At 44.4% G+C, this 21,241-nt stretch overlaps 1 protein-coding gene across 5 annotated transcripts in view; it reads right to left on the reverse strand.

The window, feature by feature from the left end:
• Positions 1 to 2,221: 2,221 nt before the first annotated feature.
• The window catches only part of DAAM2 (dishevelled associated activator of morphogenesis 2), a 217,830-nt gene continuing 198,810 nt past the window's right edge, over positions 2,222 to 21,241 (reverse strand). For all 5 annotated transcript variants that reach the window (XM_014950958.1, XM_014950957.1, XM_014950954.1 and 2 more), the window contains 3 exons: positions 18,888 to 19,019; positions 10,316 to 10,486; positions 2,222 to 8,352 (listed from right to left, as the gene is read on the reverse strand). In XM_014950958.1, coding sequence (XP_014806444.1) covers positions 8,137 to 8,352; positions 10,316 to 10,486; positions 18,888 to 19,019 — 519 coding nt within the window. In that variant the 3' untranslated portion in view covers positions 2,222 to 8,136. The remainder of the gene's footprint in view (positions 8,353 to 10,315; positions 10,487 to 18,887; positions 19,020 to 21,241) is intronic.

Here is a 21,241-nt window from a genome sequence, read left to right on the forward strand (position 1 = left end):
TCAGTCTGCCAGGCTGGTGTTCATACAGACCAGCAGATCTCAAAAAAAAAAAAAAAAAAAAAAGCATAAAAAGAAACACTTTAGCAGAGTTACATGACTCCATAAGCAGCATCACTCTCCTTTTCCCTAAGCAATCTGTGCTGAGACTGACCAAAGTAGAGATAAACAGCAACTATGTCTCAGACAAAACATCAAGAAGCCCATTAGCTACAGAAACATCAAACAAATAAACAGAATCTAGCACAACAATGTTGAAAACCAAAGTTTTGGGCTTTGAGGAAAAAAAAAAAAAAAAAGAAGTCTTTAATTATTTTGTTTCCTAGCAGTAGAAATCTGTTCCCAAAGGGCCAAGCAGATTTCTTCCAGAAAGCTCCATGTCTGCTATGGCAGAGATAAAAGTCATCTTTGTTTTAACAGAAGCCAAAGGTTAAAGAAAAAGGGAAAACCAATGAATAATACATGCCCAGCCCTTCCCAGCAAGAGCTAAGAGCTCCCCTTACCCCCCTCCTCGCTCCCAGTCATTTAGAGCAGGTAAACCCCAACACTAGTTTTGCCTAGAGAAAGCCACGAGTCACTTACCTTGCTCCTGTGCAGCGATGACAATGGCAGGGAGGTCCATGACCACCAGGAAGATGCCAAAGAGGAAGACAGAAGGAGACTTCTGTGCTGGATCTGTCCTGCAGGGCAGAACAGCAGCCCCTCGCTGCGTGCTCCAACCCCAGTGAAAATATTAAAGAAAGAAAAATCTTCTTGTTAGAATACAGGAGGGACACCTCTCTGGCTGGTCAAAGCAAACAGAAGTCAAATGCCACTGGGTTTCGCCTCTAACAATAGGAAATGCAAAAGCTTGGCCTCCTCTACTAAAACCCAGCTGCTAGAGAAGAGAAAAAGAGAAGGCAGGGAGGTGCCCACATTTTCATCCTGCCTCTGCCATTCATGCAATGCATGGATTTCAGAAACATCCCTTTGCCTCTACCCTTGCATCTGTAAAGGAAGAACCTCACAGCCAAACTTTTAGCAAAGCCTAAACCAAATAGATCAAAATAGAGAAACTGAGAGACTTTTTAACAAATATAAGCCAAGAACCTTCCCACACTGCACTAATACTCCCATCTGCTGCCTGTTGGTCCTCAGCCTGTGCAAGCAATTATCCACTGATTACTTTTACTCGTTTCCACTGCCCTTCCCCACCTGAGAGCCAGAATCAACAGCTGGGGCTTTGTTTGGGGTTCCTGGGAACCCACGTACTGCAGGAATGTGCTGCACAGCCAGCAAGGCTCCCACTCGAAGCCGGGCATGAGCTTCTCAGGAGCTCACGGTTCAAACATTGCCCTTTGATGGGCTGAAGATAAACATGAAAAGTTGTGGCTTAAGGATGAATTTTGTCAGCAGGCTATTTCCGTGAACAGAGACAGGGGGATCCATGTGTAAATGAAACATCTGCACACATTGCATCTAAGATGAAAACAAGGTTCTGCCCCTGAGCTCCAAAGAATTCCTCAGCACATCCCTCAGTTCAGCCACAAATTAGCCCTAACCCCTGTGTGTCTCCTGCTCACCCTGCTGTTCTGTGTCTAACTTCTCTCACATCTCCCCTCCCACACCCCTGAAGGCTTCACTCCTGATGTTGGCTTTCCTGGCTTCTTTTCAGCTGGCCTTATTTAACTCCTTCCTTTGAAGCAATTCTCCTGCCCCCTCCTCCTCCTCTGAGTCACACTCTTGCTGTCAGGATGTTGCTCATTAAGAAAGTGAGCTTAGGACAGCACTGCAGCCCTGCACTCCCTTCCCCTCTTGGACTAGTCATCTCCAGGCATGCATTATGAACTCTTAGATAGTAGGAATGTCTTAATTATTTTTTTTCTTTAAGTGAACTCCTATGTTCCCTTTGTTGTTCTGAAATAGCAATGAAAGAATGCTTTACTCATGCTCTTTTTAAGGGGACCCTTGGATACAAGTAACCTGGTGGCTCCATGATTAGCTCTTTGCCATTGCAAGGCACCAGGAGGACGTGCTTCTGTTCCACCATGTTGCTTATTCCCCCAGAACAGCCTGTGAAGTTTCTCACCACCTCTGCAGTGACCGTATCACCTACAGAGCTGCAGGCTCTTGACCAAAGACCCAGAGCTTAGCATAAAAGTGCACCCAGATTACAACTCACCTTTAAGACTCTCCAGCAAAATGCACAGAAAACACAACTACAAAGAAATTTACTGAGACATAGTGGGGGCAATATATCTTTAATTTTTTTTGCTTTTGTTTTTTAGTATTACAGTATATTCTTATAAAAAGATACAGATAAAAAGGACACTACAGGATTTGTACATTTAATTCACTTATAGTCTTAAACTGACTAAGAAATGAGGATACACCAAGGCATTACAGCAGCACACAACCTCCCGCTTCAGTAAGCAGCAGGGTGCTTTCTGGCTTGGCAGGCAGGGGCACCTCCCAAAGTGACCTGCAGGAGTCAAGCTGAGCATGCTCTAAGGGGAGGAGAATGAGGATGGTTTGGAAGGGAGGGGCTGAGCACGGAGTGGCTCAAGTACCTGACATCCCCTTACAATTCTAAAACTGCAAAGGTTTTTAAAGAGCCTGGTTAAGGGCAAGCATGAAAAGGGGAAAATGGCTTGTCTAGTTCAGTTGGGTGAGAGCTTCTAGTGGTGAACAGCTGAAAGCCCTTCATGAGCTCTATGGAGCATCTTGTAAAAGATGAAACTGCCTAAAGGAGAGTTTTGATCCAGATGCTGCTTTGAATTACACTGGTGTAAACCCAGAGAAACTTGTACTGGTTACAGTGGATCTATTCTACATTATTGCCAGTAACACAAGACTCTGGTTTGGAAGCATCCAGACTCTCTCATGAAACGAGATGCTGAAACACCACGCTATGCTAATGGCATCCTTCTCAGCAGGCACAGCAAGCAAAATCTGACCAACTTCAGGGGATACTGGCCATCAAAACTACTACTTAGAGTAGTAGATAGCTTTTTTAGATATATACACACACATATATAAATTCTATATTTTCACTTGGCCAAATCGTGTTACCCAGGTTGGCCTCTTCAACCTTTGATAACAGAAGCTAAGGTGGCCAATGGAGGCTACCTGTCTGGATGGCAGGCAACCAGAAATCTCCTACATTGAGTAGAGAAGTCAAGGAGCCATGGCCAAACACCTGGTGATTGCTAGAGATTCCACTGGTAGAAAACCAACCAGTGGAAAGATTTTTCTTTATCCTGAATAATCTGGAGAAGTGGGGTGGAGGAGAGAGGGGAAGTAGAGGAAATCCTTCTTCCTTGGCCTTGAAGATAGGAAAGAATATTAGCTCTGAGGAAGGAGAACTGTCTCAGTTTGTCTCATCAATGTGTTAACTCTGGTGAGAAGTTCCAGGGCATGAACCGCTTTTGCCCATCTATCCAAGCTTCTCTGGCATGGACAGAACTTGTGTGGAAGGGTGAAGTTTGAATGAGCAACTGTGCAGCTTAACTTGATGAAAAATAAACAGGTTTTATAGCAAGTGTTTTAAAATAACCAACCTGCATCAATTCACCACATGCTTTAAAATGCATGCTTTCCCAGAACCAGGATCACCAGGGGCAGAGTGATTATGACAAAAGGGAAAGGAAAGCTTTTTTCCTTCCCTCCCTTCTCACACCAAGCCTGCTCACCCGCATCCCCTTGCCCTGTGCTCAGCTTGCTGCTCAATAGCCAAGCCGGCTGTCTGGCCGCTGTAATGCCCTGGCACGGTCTCAATAGTCTTTGCTGTAATGCAGTGTATACATACAAACATAGCAAACTAAAATAAGGCAAAATAAATAGAGGTGTCAGATTTACAGGTTCCCCTTAGAGATTCCTAAAACCTTTTTTTAAAAAAATCATTTAACCCCCAAACAAGCAAACAAACAAAAGAAGCCCAAAACAACCAACCCATAAACAAAACTGCATATATCATGTACATCATCAACTGTACAACTGATCTCCTTTCCCCTCACGGAAACTCCTGACACAAGCTTCTCCCATGCAACCCAGCTCAGTGTGAGCTTTCCTAAAGAAAAGGGAAGATTCGGCCAGTGGGGCTGACCGTTACGGAAACACCTGCCCCACAGTCTCCCACCAGGACCCCTCGCGATTCCTTTCCCTTCCTCAGACATCGTGAACACGTTACAGAAATGCTTCTGAAGGACACTCAGGTAAGTCTCCCTCGTTGGGAGTCTCTCACCCATGAACACTAGTCCTACTTCTGCTCTCCTAGGGAACTGGTGCCCAGACAATAGCTGTGCTGCAGGGCACGGAAAGGCCTAGCTGCCCTGAAGTCACTTTACCTTGTAGCATTTCCAGAGACTTAAGACTGACTGAGAAGAGTGACCCAGACCAAAGGGAGTGGGAGGGAGAGAGAGTTCTTCAGTCTTTTCTGAGATCATCCTAATGCAACCTGCTTAAGAACAACACAGAGACACAGAGGTGAGTGAGTGAGCGAGCAAGCACTAGACCTCTAGGGACAAAGTCTGGAGAGTTAGAAAGTACCTTCTCTTTTAGGTGTGAAGAAATTGTAATAAAGTTAGCAATAACTAGATTTCTGCAGGAAGCAGAGCAAGCCCTCGATTATACCCTTCTTTCTTACATCTCCTCCTCCTCTACTTATTTCCAAAGACAGAGTGATTTCATGCTGGTGCTGGGCACAAGTGCAAGGATAACAGCAGACCCTAGCTCTTCTCCAGCTCTCAGTGTGATAAAGAGGTTATGCCTCAATGTCACACCTCACAACCGCTTGCTTACCTGTTCAGGCTCTGCTAGCACTAGAGGACAAGGGATAAGATTTTCCTTTCTCCTTCAGTTCTTAGCAACTCTACCACAACTGCTGATGAAGAACCAAGCATAGATGCACTCACAGTACCCAAGAGATGAGAAAAAAGGACCAACTTGGCTTCAGCAAGAATCTGACACCAGGCCCTAAAGCAGAGCCAACTTTTTTCCTTATCTTCTGTGTGACCAGCCCCATCTCATTCAGTAGACTTACTAATGCACCTCTTCGCTTGTCACCACTGCTTGTCTCAGTGTGCAACTAAGCTTTTCCAAACCCCTCTTTATGAACATTCACCATGGAGTCAAGAGCCAGGGTGGACTGTCCAGCATGCTGAGTGAAGCCTTCAGCCACCGTCACAAATTAAGACAGGGGTCTGGGCACTGAAGTGCTGAGAAAGTTGAGCTGCAATGAATTAGGGGCGAGACTTTGAGCTTTCTGTCCATCCCAGTAAGTAACCCACAGCTGATTTACAGGAGTTGCACAATCTCTCACTGTTTGTGCCTGAGTCAGGGAGGTGGCAGAACTACAGCAGCTCTCTTTACAGACTGTCAGAGTGGCCTGAGCGCCGTGTACCTTCATACAGGATCTCTTTAAATCGGGGTTGAACTGTATACACAAATGGACAGAGGGCTTATCACTCTCTCTGCTTTTGCTACATTTGTGGCCTAGCAAAGTGACTTCAGTTGAAAAAAGCACAGCACAAACCTGGTTTGACAAATACCGGGGGTGGGGGGGAATGCTGTATTTATATTCAAGGGGTTTGCCCTGAGGTGTTTCTTCTCTGACAGCACTGCCATGCTGACAGTCTGCCTCAGCAAACAAGTACCTGGGGAGTGAGCAAGCAGCCATAAGCTGGACAGTCACATCAACTTGCACCAGAGCTGACCTTGGCACTACACCTGAATTTCTGGGTGAGTCCTAAACCCAGGGAGAAAAAAAACAGAGGGGAAAAAACCTACAATGTTCTAATCCCTAAAAGCATCATCTTTGGAAGTCAGGGATTATCCAAATCTAAACTCAATTGTATACCAATTTGGCACATATTACCACCTCTCATATGGCTTACATGGCATAGGCTATATGGCATGCTTTAAAACAAGACAAACAAAAAGGGCTGGCATATAGCATGTCTACTTCAGGGAGCAGCAAGGAGCTTGTTAATATAATTTACAAGAGACAGTTCTAAAATCCATTTTGTAATTTAAAATAAAAATGCTTAAAAAAGTGAGAGTTTTTCTTCAACTTTCAAAAACCTTTATGAAATACAGTCTTTCTTCTACAAGGTGCTTGTGTCCGCTGCAATGGGCATTGCTGTTAATAGCTAATCCCAGAAGGGGAGTGGGATAGTGAGGGAGGAGAATGCACCCAGCTCTTGTAAGATACCAGCTCTTTACGATGAGTATTATACAGAGGCGCGGCAGTCTGGAATGTCGTAAATAGGGAAATTCTAGGGTGGGAGACTCAAATTCAGTAAACAAAGAAACATTAGAGTTTAACAATTCTGACTTTTTTGCTTCTTTCCATAGTTTACATAATTATTTTACTCTCAAAGTGTTCAGAAAACCACCACAGTTTGCTTCTCCAATATCGGTAGCGTGTAATACTGATCTGGCAGCGTGCATGGCAGAGGAAGTTCTGTTCTGCAGACTTGGTGCAGAGCCTGAAGTGACATTCAGAGAAAAATCAAACCAAATTATTTAAGTGACAAATAGAGCTTTTTTCACTTCCCTGGGATTCCTTGACATTTTGTGCTGTTGACTATTGCTGCATAGTTTATAGATGGTGTGTCCCTCTTCTCAAACGTTGTCTCTTTTCTTCCTGTCTCAGAGGAAGAATACATCACCTTTTCATTCTCCAGGGAAGATAATAAAAAAGGAAGACAAGATTAAAAAAAAACAAAACAACAAACCCAAACAAAACCAGCCCATGACAGCCCCACAATCCAATCCCTTTCCATGCGGAAAAAAAGCTATGGGGTTTTTGCTTTTTCGCTGTGAGCTTCATATTTGTAGCTTAAATACAAATTTGTTTTTTTCTTATGAATTAAACCATCTCCAAAGCCTGCTTGGCTTACACAATTCTGTGTCCTCCTGGAAGAATTCTCAGTTCTCATTATGAGACCTCTCCATTGATTCATCCCAAGTGATCCCTTCAAAATGAAAAAGGTTGTGGCTTCCAAGGCTCTCATTTGACACCATTCCTATTTTACTGAGTTACACGATTCCCTTAGGTAGGAGTGGGGTCTGTGCAGTGAAGATCAGCCTGTTAGACAGAAAGATCAGTTCATGCCACCAGCAATCACAGCCAGCATCAAATCTCATTTCTTGCAGCCAGCGACCCTGTTTTCTTTTTGCTACTTGTGACCTGTGAATGATACTAGGGAGCTCCTGATTTCCATTGGGCTGCACTAAGAAATCTTGCACGAACAGGTTAGAAATGTTCCATTGTTCCCCTCCCATGCTCCAGCAATGACAACAGGCTCCACGCTCATCTACTTGTAATTCCAACCTGACAATGGCTTAGTACTCTAAAGAAAAGCCAGGGCTTCTCTCTTAGAAGATGCATTTTGTAGCTTCGAGGCTCAACTATCAAGAAATTCCAGAAAACTGCTTCTAGAAAGGCAGAATCCAAAAGACTTCTGCAGAGTATTTATGTTGATCCTGATTCTTGAATTTCAGTGTGCTCCAGAACCTGATTACCTCCTTCTGAGCATCGCTTGCTTTGGACAGTGTAGGTCACACAGAAATACTATTCAGAACATGAGATCAAAAGCATTTTTCATGTGCTAATCAATGGCTTATAATATCCATTTCTGGAAGGGAACTGGAAACATTGAGAACCACGTCTTGACAAGCTCCTGAAGGCCAGAGTGGATCTTGAAGAAGCGACAGGTGTTTACAGAGCTGCTTGGAAATTAGTCTTGCTTGTTATCAGCAAGATGGAGATCATGACTAGTTTTCATTTTGGCACACAGATAATTATCTCTCTCCAGCTGTGAGGCAGTTGTCTGCAAGGCCTGAGTACTTTCTGTCATCACCATGAGGTCTCTGATGACACAATAAACTCCCAGAAGCAAATCTGTCAGCTGTACATGGCCCAGTCACAGGCCCTGCTGGCTCCACAGAGGCACTTTTTCAACGGTTTGAATTAGGAGTACAGAAGAGGGATGAGAGCAAAGCTGATCATGGAAAGGTAACGTCTCTAGCCACAGACCAAAGAAAAGAAATCCTTTGGGGCAACTGTCAGCCAGGCGCCATCACGCACATTCATCTTCCTTGTTTTGCACTTTTTTGTCACCTTCTTTTGGTTGATTAGTTTTCTTCTTCTTGTAATTAATAATTTAGCTTTGTCACCACCCGCTCCCGGCTTGTCTCTAAGCCTTGGTTCCCCGAACGCTTGCGGTTACGCTTCAGCTTGGATAAGTCTTTGTCAAAGACTTCACCCGACCTTAATGCTGACACCAGGTCATCAAACTCCCCACTCTCTTCAGAGATGCTTCCAGCTTTTGCTTTCTTTTGTCGTCTCTCTTTTTCCCTCTGCTCTTTTAGCTGTGGAGAAAGATACAGAGCTTTAGGATTAGCTAACCGAGATGCCAGATCACTATGTATGCTGCCAAGAAGCAGCTAAGATGCATCAGAACAGTTCAGGGAAAAAAAGAGATCAGGAACTTATCCACAAGGCCGTCACCTGTGCCAAGAGCAACAGGCAACCATGCTGGGTTTCTCTTCTTCGGCACAGGCAAGCAGAAAGCAGAAGATGAGGAATGAGTAGCATCATATGTTTTGCCTCACAAAGCACTACTGCTCTGGAGCAAAGAGGACACATGGGATCTGTCTATGCTGCTGCTGTTTTGCATTAATTTTACAGTAGAACAGTGCCATCAGAGTAGCTGTGCCAAATGACAGTCTACAAGGGGTGCTGGCACAGGTAATTACCCAGCTTCTGGGACCAGGGTTGCAGTGATCTTAGTGTGGCAGCAACTGCTATGGTGACTGTGCCTAACCTAGTCAGTTTAACATTAAGTCTGGATGTGTCTGTACAAACCACGGTCACTACTACAGTCACAAAGAGCTTTGCCCTTGGGGCATAGCTAGCTAAATTGACAGGCAGACAGGCCGCAGAAGGAGGAAAAGAAGAAAGGAAAAACCACAGAAAGCCACAAGCTAAACACACTGCAGAATGAAAATTGTTTGAGATATCAAAACATCAACGGAAACTCTATCCGCCAAACGGCCCATGTTTGGACAGAAGCAGCATGCTGCAGTGATGGGAAGAGGAAGGCACATTGCCTTGACTCTGGAAAGACAAACTGGTCAGAAACACAAATAGCAATGAAACAGAACTGCTGATTTTACAAACCAATGGATAGGTCCACCTGTCAACGTGTTGCCGTCGGGTCTCCTTAGAGTAGCTCCAGGGAGCTTGGTTATCCCCCTCCACTGCTCAGCGCCAAGGTTAGTGGAAATGGCAAGGGATGGATGCAGCTGACAGGAAGCGGGCCGTTTGCTCTGCCTGCAAGCCCCATCTTGCAGGACCACATTGCCTTCCATAAGCAAACTGCAACCTTTCTCATGGTGTATTAGGCCTATGAAACCATCCTAGTGCTTTGACAGCAGCTGCCTGCACTTTCCAGACTGGCTGAGAGGAAACTTGAGCCTAAGTCCTGGCATTTTATCCCTGTGTCCAACAGTAAGGTAGCTGGCATCCTGGCATTGTACCTCTCTCTCCTCTTCTGAAAAGCACAAAGTAGGTGCTTTTGGCACAGCAAACTTTTAAAGCAGCGACTCCCCACAGCGAGGCCTGGGGCCATGGCGGCAGCCAGGGGGGAAGGAGGCAAGGACTGCGGAGCCGTTCTTGGGCCTCAGGAAAGGCTGAGGTTAGAGGGGGAGGCTGGTTCACATGAACCCCTGGGGACACACATGTCTGTCTCCCAGAAGCAAAATGAACGATGCACAAAAGCTCTCTCGCCACGTCAAGGCCAGATGCAGCCCCAGTAATCAAGCCATTAAGGCTGGCCAGAGAGAAATACTGCCAGTGTGGGCTGCAGCAGGCGCCAGGGCATTCGCTGTGTCACCATGCGCTGTCAGGCTACAGGCACACAGTAGATGATGATGGAGTCTGAGTGGAAACTGACCAGCTGGCAGGACCGAGGGAGATCTGACTCCCAGAGCTTTTCAGCAGAGCCTGCAGCCCAAAATCAGGGTAGTGTGGCACTGGGCAGGGACAGCACTCCCCTGCAAAGTGCCAGGGCAGAATAGGCGGGGCTGGATTTGGTATCTGAATCGAAGAGAGGGTAATTTAGGAGACAAACAGTACGCCCATGAGAGCTGACAGGACAGCCAATGGGAAAAAAAGTCATAATTTGTGAAGAGAATGATGCCACAGAGAGGTGGCAGGGAGAAGGACATAAAAGAGTGACAGGATGTGAGCATTGGAATTGGCTATCTCAGCTGTTCTCTTGAGATGTAAAAGGCAGTGGAAGGAAACACCTTCCTGTGCCCAGGTCCTCACCATGGCCTCCATGCGTGCCCTGCGCTCCTCTTCTTCCTTTTTCTTCCTCATATTCTCCAGATCTTGCTTGGCCTCTGCAAACGACTGTAAGAAAGTGTCGAAGATGCCAAAAAATTCATCTGGCTGCATCTTGCCCTCGCTCTCTCCAAAATGCTTCAGTGCCTTGGCATACTGTCAAAGGGGCAGAAAACACAAGAGCAGTAATTAGGCAGGCAGTTTGGTGAAGACAGCGAGGAAAGATTATGGGTAACCACACATGTAACTCAATACCCTCTGAGCATTCATGCAGCAAGAGTGAAAACTACCCCCCGGCAACAGAAGTGCCTTGCCTTAAAGGCAGGTGCCTCTTCCCCTGAGGAGTCTGTTCTCCACCGTGCTGGAGAGCACTAGCTGCCCGCTTATTAAAACTCGCCTCACGTTCAATGCCTGAGGGTAATTTCAGAGGACAACCATCCGGCCACATCTCAGCTGCAGCTGTGGGACAGCAGCAGCATGGAAGACAGTGAGTTAGCTGGGGAAACAAGTAGCTTTAGTCCATCCTAACTACCAAACAAGTAGCTTTAGCCCATCCTTTCCTCTTCCACCTTCCCTTCAAATACACATTTTAAATGTCTGGAGTTAGAAGGTTTTTAACTACAGTCTGTCTTCTCAGGAGCCCTTTGCCATGTCATCCATCACTCTGGAGTCCTCTGAGTCAGGGTGTTGCCTGGGAGAGAGGAGACTATGGACAGACATGGCATGAGAGAGGGACAAGGAAAGCAGCCAGGGCTCCCGGGCAGACTTAAAAGAGAGTGAATACATCACAAGTGGCTTTTATTTTAAAAGGCAAATGTTGAGGCTGCAGGATGCAAGTGGAGACAGCCAACTGGCAGGACTTCAGTCACAGGGCAGTCCTGATTGGGATATGGTAAATTCACAGCAACCCCTGGCTCTTGGACATCAGTCCTGCAGCAGTTGTACTCTCTTCTTTGCTCTCTTGCACCCACAAGCGTGTCTCTGAATTCACCAAAACGCACTTAAATGCATGTACATACAGTCTGTCAACAGCATGTATGCACATGTCCACTGAGTCCTATACAAGTGTACACATCCAAAAGCAGTACCATTGTCCAACTACCTTCACTCATGCACCTCTGTATTGCAACAGGCAGCACCAGCAACACACTCCTGATGGCCCTGGTGCCCTGATGCACAGCTGCCCTGGCATACCCTGACAGCACTTTAACACACCACCACTAACCAGCAGAGCATCCTTACAGACCTCAACGTTTACCAAACCAAACCCAGATGCTCCCAGGCTATGGACTGCCTTCAAACTCTCCTGTGCATGTATTCAGCTCACACTAACAGAGCCCAGCTTCCCTTTCCTTAGTTGGGTGCTCTTACAGAATGGAAAAGACAGTAAGATTAGTTCAGGCTCCAATCCCAAGTAAAAATGAGTTTGGAAGTAGGTCTTATAAACCCCTCTGGCCCTGTACCATGTAAAGCATAAACAATGTCTCCCAGTCAACTGCAGGGGGAAGAAATCTCCAAGGAAAGCAGCTTCCTTCTGGCACAGCCTGAGAGATTCAGCATTTCTCCTCCTCTGCTTTCCCTGCCAGGCCCACAAAGCAGTTTGAAGCAATAGCTTCTTTTTTCTTTAAAAAGGCTGCGTTCTCAGCCAGAAACAAACAAAGAAACCCAAAGTATCTGGGGGAAAAAAAAAAAAGTGTTGGAAGAAATGCAAGTTGCTTTGAGCTACCAAACATGGCAGGAGTTGAAGGAAGCACTACAGCACCAAGTCATAGAGAGACTTCAGAGTATGGAAACAGCAACAGATTATTTCTTTTTTAACTCCTTTTCTCTGAAACCTCTGAAGACACATACACATAAGTATGAACACCTACTCCCTTTCCCCACCCCTCTCTGTATATATATATCTATTTTCTCTGTATATAAGGTACACAGTCTGCTTGAATATTACGAAGGTGCAGCAGTCTCGCACTAATCCAGACTGAACAGCATCAGCTCTTTAGCAGAGAGAATATGGGCTCTTAATACCACAGGGGGAGATAAAGCATCTCCATGTGCTATATTTTCTCTGCTTGCCTGCTCCGCGTGCCAGTCAGCCAGGGGAGCAGAAGTGCCAGAGAAAGACTTCAGCACAGGCACTACCACTGCTGCTTGAGCACACAGAGCACCTGAAGCTCATTGCTCACAGGAGATGTGCTACCTGGAAACTCTTCCCATTTAACTTGTGGCTAATTCCCGTTAAAATTGAAAATAAGGCACAAATTAAGAACAGCAACAAGACCTGCTATCTAGAAGGAAGGCTTGTCCAGCCCCCTGTGAAGCCTGAAGTCCAGGGGCAGCCCACAGGAGATGGCTGTTGTTCCAAGAGCTGCACTGCCCTCATCCCCTGCATTCCTCCTGTGCATAGCAAAGGTGAATGACGGGGCACACAGTATCCAAGTGGATTTGAGCCCATGAATGCCCACAGGGGTTTCCTAGTCTCCTAGGGAAGCTGGGGGCTGAAAAAGAGGGGGTCCTTGCTTGGGGTTCTTGGATCTTACATACATGGAAGTCTCCATTAGAGGGTGGTGTTGTCTGCAAATCTTCTATACGTGGCCTATCACCCAACTACCAGCAGCAGCTAGTTCTTGTCACGCTGGCAGAGGGGCTACTGCCACTGCCTCCCCACTGCCACTCAGAGAAGGAACGGTGTTGCTGTGCTGGAAAGACACAGCAACCTGGGAACTTTCCAGAGACACTCATGAGTATAAGGTGTTATGGTCTGTAGCGAGGACAAGGCTGAGAACAGCCCATCTTTGGTGCCCTGTAACATGGCTTAGTAGGTCACAATCACTTACTGTAAAGCACTGAAAGATGAAAAGCAAAAATCTGTGAGCTAGATGTACAAAAATAACTACAACAGAGAAATCTGCAGTTCACTGAAATAACCACTTTCTTTCTTTCTCTACCGCCTCCAGAAAAAAGCTGACTGAGCAGAAGGTGGCAAGTCAGGAGATCCAGCCTCTGCTGCCAACTCTGCCCATGATGTGGCTTCAGAACTCATGCTCCCTTCTCTGAGCCTGCCTTTCTCCATTCATTACAGAACAGAAAGTGTTGCTCCACTAATCTGACATAGGAAACGGCAAAAAATCAGTTGTTCACATCTGTAGGGCGCTACATCAATTCAATGCACTATTGCGAAGAGATCCATGCTGTCTTTTCACAGCTTAAAATGCAGCAGATCCCTCTGTTTTTATTACTACTTCTCTTTCCCATAGCTCTGGTTCTGCAATCGTGTGTACTTTTTCAAAGCACCGGTGTTGGGACGAGAGGCAGCGAGCTGTCATGCAGCCTCCACAGCCGTGGTACGAAACTCAGGGCTCCTACCTGCTCACAGCGGCTGAAACCACAGTGTCTGCCTCACTCGGGGCAGACGGAGGTGCTCTGGAGGACCCCAGCCCTTTCTTCTGCTCTCTGCCGCAGGATTTGTGTCACCCTGCATGAACCACCCAACTGCTCCATGGAGAGATTCCCCAGCAAACGGCACCTGCTCTTGTGCACAATTGTGGAATCTGTAGCTAAGTCCTCCTCATGCACGCAAAACTCTTCCCAGGATTTTGTGACATGCTGTAATATCGTGGAACAAGGTCAACCTACTTATTCCTGAAGTCATTTGGGGACAGAGGACATGGGCAAAAGCAAGATGGAAAACTGTGTTTCAGCAGGTTTTCCACTGTAATACAGGATGGTACCTCTTTTTTTCATTAAAAAAATTCATTTCCACACCATAAGGGCCCCCGAGCTCCATGATATAACAGGTCCATGAGATCAGTGCCAGCTCCGCTTCCTCTGCCAAACTTTCCACTGAATTCATCCTCTTGCCAAAGCAAATCATTTAGACAGTTGTTTATTTTAAAAAGCCATTTTAGCAAGGAGAAGGAAAGCGGGACAGCAGCGCGCACACTCTCTGCTGTGCTTGCCAACGAAATGTTAAACAGTGGCAGAAGAGCTCTGGAAATGGCAGGACCGGCGCTCTATGAGGAGGAGGAAAAACAGCCATGATAAAAATTTCCTGCTGTCTGTCCTGTCTGCTATTGGGGGAAGAGCCAATGCAGAAATGAATTACACCATGTAGCCGTGCAACATGAACTGTCTTCCTCAGACAAGTAGCCTGGCTGATTTCAGGGAGGGCTGGGCCCAGCTCTCCTTGCACCTAAACACTGTTATAGGATTCTCCTCGGAGTTTGAAAGTGACTCTGTCAGGCCCAAAATCAAGATAGGGGTCCTATAAACATTTCTGATATGTTAGATGCTAACCTGCCCTAAAGCATCTGCGGTTGTAGGTTGGCGTACAACAGCTATTTTATTTATTTACCAAATGGCTATTTCTGACAGCAGTCTGTGGTGCTTGCCCATGTCCTTTGTAACACACCCCATCTTACTCCCTTAGTCTCTATCCTGATCCCTTCCTTACTCATTAGCCCTGGTGGCTGACAGAAAATACTGGTTCCCCAAACCGAATTACTGAAGTGCACAGCCTATACCTGGCTCTTGGACTCCAGTATTTCTGTGTGCTTCACAGCATTCTGCCATTAATGACTATTTTCTTAAATGGCTTTTGGCTTTCACTGCCTTGCTGTTCTTCAAAACAGTAACTATATGTGCTAAGCTTATTAAATACATGTGCAGAGTCTGAACTGCCATCTCTGTGATGATAAACACCCTGCTGGAGAGGAGCTGTCATGAGAAAAACTGGGGATGACAATTTGCCTACCCTCCTCATCATCCTTGCCCAGGCAGTGGCCTCCTCTCTGCCACTGCCTATAGAGAGGCTTAAGTTTGATATTCATCATAGGACTGGCAATACCTGACTAAGCAGACTTTGTACGAAGATGATCAGAGGGATGGAGCACCTCTCCTATGAAGACAGGCTGAGGGAGCTGGGATTGTTCAGCCTGGAGAAGAGGAGGCTCTGGGGAGACCTTATAGCGGCCTTTCAATATCTGAAGGGTGCCTATAGAAGAGCTGGGGAGGGACTCTTTGCCAGGAAGGGGAATGATAGGACAAGGGGAAACGGGTTTAAATTGGAAGAAAAAAGATTCAGATTAGATCTCAGGAAGAAATTTTTTACTATGAGGGTGGTGAGACACTGGAACAGGCTGCCCAGGAAAGTTGTGGATGCCCCATCCCTGGAAGTGTTCAAGGCCAGGCTGGATGTGGCCTTGAGCAACCTGCTCTAGTGGGAGGTGTCCCTGCCCATGGCAGGGGGGTTGGAACTAGATGATCTTTGAGGTCCTTTCCAACCCTAACCATTCTATGATTCTATGATTCAGGTTTGTTATAATTCAAGCACAAACTAGAACAGCTGTGAAACAGTTTACCAATCTAAGTTCATACCTGTCAACATTTAAGTATGTTGTGTAGCTTCATATAGGGCAAATGTCACCTTTTTCAAGTAGAATAACAGAATTCATACCAAGGGAGATCACTATTCCCCTGCCTGGGTATTTTTATTCTTTCCCCCAGAGAAAAATTTTCACAAACAAAATTCAACCACGTTCTGTTCTTTTTGATGTGAAAAAGTCAATTTTTCATCTATTCGAACACACAAAAATTGGCGAAGGATTCCAGGGCAGAATTTCACTTTCTTCTGCCCACACTTTCCAGTTTAGGAGAAATGGCAGAAAACATTATGCCTTGATCTAATCTATATATTCCCTTATAAAGTGGCATTGAAAGTGAGAAAAACACAAAAAGAACAAGAACCAGCTGTGCTAGGGAGCCTGTTTAAAGAATCGGTCTAAGTTTTCAATCAGTTCTTAACCAAGCCATCTGTTTACTGCATGAAGATAAGTACACTTACAAGGCTTCCTCTGCAAACATGGATGCCTGCATTTGACAGCCTGGCCCTTTAAATTTAAAATATCACTTCCTCCCCTTGGCCAGTAACTGTATATGGTCCTGTTTAAGCAAAAAGGCCAAAAAAAAGTACTGCATGGGATTGTGAAAAATATCCTCTACAGAGGTCAGCACCACACCTTGGTAGTGGATTGTTTCCATAATGTAAAGGAATACAGAAATGACTGTTGCTAATACTAAAGACATTTAAAAAAATAAAAAACTTCCCAAGTTTGAGAAGATAATTTGTATTGTTTTAAATCCCAGCTGAGAAAATGTGGTTCTGATTAACTCATGGCAATCAATTAGCCACATCTATATTTAGAAGGATATCCAACTCCAGCTGTTAAAACTAGGGCTTCATTATTACTAATAAATCTGTGAACCAGACCAATTCTTCCTGGGCTCATTAGGATATTTTTAAAAGTCCTCTCTCTCCCACTATCATTTTTTCAATTTGCTTTGCTTTGAGAAATCAAAAAAGAACAGGATAATCAGATGTCTTGGTCCCTCTCTTCCTTTAATTGGCTAATAAACCTAATATTGTAGGTTTCCATGGCAAGAAAAAAGATTCAACAAACAGAGAGCCCATTGAGGTTGGAAGATGTTACAGGGCTTGCAAAGCACATCTGGTTAGTTGAAAATTTCCAGCTTTCTTTCTCTCTTTCTTTTCTTTTTTTTTTTTTAAGAAAAAAGAGGAAAAAGAGCAAGAAGAAAGGGGAAAAATAATATGAGGCAAACATGAGAAATAGCTCAGTATTGGTAAGGACAGACAGTTCCCTTTTAGGAGTCCAAAAGCAGCTTTTTGCCAGTGGAAGAACCAAAGCCATAGGTTGAGCAGAAGTTGGAACAGCGTATGTTCAAACATAGTAAGGGTGTGCTAGGAGAAGGTAGAAAAATGTTTCCTAAGCATGTTATAGTCATTAAAATAAAACATCTCTTTATGTCGAGTGCTTTACATTGGCTGTGTCTAAAAAAGCGCGCAACAACTTCCAGACATATTGGTCTGTCTGTAGGGAGATTCTCTGGTTATTCTTAAAGCAAAAGAACGGTACTTTTCCTGCAAGTGCCTGATCAAGAAAAGTTGCATTGCAGTGCTGGACATGTACCACTTGTTGGTTTTTAACCCCTGACTGATGTTGTAAAGAAACCACATTGGAATTTTTGCCCTACTGTGCCAAAAGAAGGACCACCATCTATAACACTGAATGAAAACTGGGCATTCTAAGCCAAGGACAGAATGAATTTGCTTCGAGAAATGTGCACCTAACTATAAGAAGGCAAAAAATTTATCCTGTCATAAAACAGAAGCCCCCAAACCATAGAAAACTGAACTTTTCTCAGTAAATTTAGTGGAAGGATAGAATGTAAAATACTGGGTTTGTGATTATAAAGTCAGTGTGGTGTAAACATTATTATGTTGGAATTGGTTTGAATCTTCTCAAGCAACATGAGAACAATGAAAAAATTAGACACGTTATTCTCAACAAAATTTCCTTACAAAATTAATAAGTGTTAGACTGCTCAGCTTTGCTTTCTGAGTGTCATAACAACTACTGGCCCACTGGCATTTGCCAGGGCAGCTACCTCTAGCTGACAAGCAGTAGCCCCTGGTGTTTGCAGCTGCATATCCATATTACTGACTTTATCTCCACAGCAAGGAAATTCTTTTGAATTACAGCATGACACTGCTGCAGAGCCACTGGATGAGTGAGGAGTCTTACTGTTCAGAGCCTCAGCCTGCATTTTGTCTATTCTTCAAAATCTAAGGCCTACCAACCTAACAGCACAGGTTTCATTAATAATGCAATAGGTCCCTTAACACTGCAAGGATTGACACTAGCAGTGGAAACAATTCAATCCAAAAGAAATAACACATTTGCTTCATAAAGCCAAGCACTTTTAACATGCCAGCCAACAAGGGAAGATTTGCCATTACATATCGTTTACTTTAGACATTGCTCTTCTCTAAACATTTTCATATGCTTATGATCTTTTCATATAAATTCTTCCTCATTCAGCTGAGAGGCAGAGGGATTAGTGCCAGACTCCAATCATCAGCAAAGACCACGCTCCTCCTCAGTTGTACAAATCTGGGAATGGAGGTGCAGACAGTGAAAGGACAGAATGATCACAGCATCACCTGAAGATTAACACACACATGATGCTGGCTGTGTAAGAGGGATCCAAGAACATCGGACAAACCATGCATTTTTGGGATTTCTATCCTTGCATTGAAATACAAGCAGTAACAGAGAAGCCTAAGTGGAAAATATCACGTATTCAGGGTTACCAAATGACCCAGAAGTGAGTTTTTAAAGGAAAGAAATGAAGCACAAATGTTCCCAGCTGAATGAGCAGAGCAGGATCAAGTCAGAAGCAGAAGGTAAAAGATATGAGGTCACAATCATTAATCACCAAAGGACCTCTTTTTGAGAGGCCGCTTAAAGGCTGTCCCTTTCACACCATGGCACAGTGTGCTATCCTGGTACAGACATTGCCATCACAATTCTATGCCACACACGGATAACATTAAGGAAGATTAGCAAGAAGTGGGCAAGAGCATTGAACCTTCTTCTGTAGTTTTTGGTACAGTCTCAGCAGCTGAAATTGCTACTTTCATTTTGATTCAGGCTTTTTACTGAGCCAGTGAAACCCCAACCACTTCAAAAAGTATTCTTACCTTGTCTCTAGCCTCATTGAGAAGGTCTTCTAACTCCGAGAAGCTGAAACTGGCCACAGTGATGAAATCGCTCATGACAGGAACAAACCTGTCCCCTGATTCCCGCACTCGTCTCTTCTGATAATCCAGTTCCTGAAAGAGAATAAATAAGAGATATAGGCAGGCAAGCATCTAAGATTCCTTGCCGGCAAGAAAGGGAGCAGGGAAGTCCATCTTTTTCACTCAGTGCAGAGCATGCTCTGATCCCGCTCCGCATGCATTCATCCAGAGCTGTAACTCAGAAACTACTTTCTCACTAAGTCAAACGTTTTGCCTTTTCAGGATGAGAGGGAAGGTTAAGGTGGGATGAAGGAAGGTGTCAGTTACAGTTCCCTTTATCCTCAAACAATAACCACTCCCAAGAAAGCCATCAATATGTTGAATTTCTAAAGCAACTTTAAGCATCAAGTGCATGAAATGCTGCTTTTTTTGTTTGTGTGTTGTTCCTATGAAGAATGACAAATAATAGAGAATGCAGATTGTGTAGCAAGTGAATTTGGAATTTTCAATAGGAAGTTTCCCTCTGTATTCTCTTCCCACGGTGGCTCAAAAGGCTGTATACTTGGGGAAATGTGTACGTGTGAATAACCTATATAGTCCCTAGCTCTGGATCTCACCTTTAGTTCTCTGAAGAACACTAGTTGGGCAGGAAAAAGATATCTAAATTTGTTCTCCTACTGAAGAACAAGCAGAAAGATTTCAGGTGCAACATTTGCCAGCACCCTGCTAACCAATAAGCATTAGCTTGGATGTCATAAAAGTCACAGTTATAAAAAAACAGGCTACTGTGATAAAAAGATTTATGAGGGGAAAAAAAAAGATAGATATAAACACAGAGGAAGCAAAGCTCTATTTTTCCAGTACCTACAGAAAGAAAAAAAAAATACTGTAAGATTCATTCTTTCTGGCTCAAGTTTTTTTTAGTTTTAAGCCAAGACTACCCATGCTATCTCTTCCCTACAATATTCATCATCCTTGTGGCACTGAAAGAGCTATGGAGCTCCTCAAAACAACTAAATTATGGTAAGACTGGCAGTCTCCCATGCCTGTGCTTGGCTTGTATGCAGTTGACAGTCTCATGGGGACAATGAAATTGTAATCTGTCCCTCATCTTTATTCTCAGCTGGATAATCAGTGGGAATGATAAAGTCTTACTTTCTCTGTAGGGAAAGCAGCATGAAACAGCAGGTCAAGTTACAATCTGACCTTCTGTTCCCTTTGGAAAAAATATTTTTGTGCAGGCTACAACTCCAACTATATGCATGTTTGGTGCTCTCTGTTACTGGTCATGAAAATACTGGTTCACAGAGCCAAATGGGCAGGTTTATAAGCATGTACGCTGAGAAACTCCTTGGGATTTTCTCCACAGTGCTGCTGAATGCAAAGAATTACTTTGGCCATCAACAATCTAAAATCAGATGCGATATATCTTCTGGTCTGATGTGAGCTGGAAAGAGAATGTAACCACTACAAAGAAAGACTACAAGGCAGAAAAGGGGCAGGAAAAGCAATGAGCAGCTGGCTGGAGAAAAGTCCACATTAAAGAAGTGCTACTTCCCCTGCTTTATATTACATCCTTTTCTCCACTGGTTTTCCTAATACATCACAAGGGACAGTCCCAGGAGCACTAGTTACTTACATCACTTTGCAATGAATTGTCTCTATGTTACAATCACTTTGAATTGGAACTTACAAGTACAGAAGACATCACTTCACATGCTCCTAAGAATTATGCATATTTTTTTCAGCCACTCTCTCCCATTCTAATTTTTAAACTAATTTTATCTGAAAGTTGCTCTGTCCCCGTTCTCCCCTGCCTCCCCGAGCAGGTGAGTATAACGTTTCTGTCATCATACTCACTGTTGAAAGCTATGGCATTTGGGACCTTTACCGGAGAGCAATGTCTTTCAAAGTAAAATTAAGATCAGGTGGTCTGACCTTCAATTTCAAATTCAGTCCTTCCCTGCAGAATAATTATTCCAAAATAAAAAAAGCAAACCACACAAGTAACCATGATGCCAGAGAATAAGAAACTCCTCTGTATCTTCTAGAAATGGTCTATATTAGTCATAACAGCACAACAGCAGAAGCTAGCACTGCCCCAGAGGGCTGGACTGCTGGGTCTCTGGAGAGATGAAATGATTCAGCCATGGCAGTTGTTTCTCAAGCGGTGGTTATCATCTCCGTGCTATGTGAGAGAAGGGCTCTGCTGACAGAATTCACTTCCTCATTTGGAGAGGACCAAGAACTACTTAGCTGTCCTTCTGGGAGCATCCTACACAAAGGCAACAGCTGCATGCATGTCTTGAAAACAA

The sequence above is a fragment of the Calidris pugnax genome, unplaced genomic scaffold, assembly GCF_001431845.1.
Source record: "Calidris pugnax isolate Ruff unplaced genomic scaffold, ASM143184v1 scaffold24, whole genome shotgun sequence".
Classification (NCBI taxonomy): Eukaryota; Metazoa; Chordata; class Aves; order Charadriiformes; family Scolopacidae; genus Calidris; species Calidris pugnax.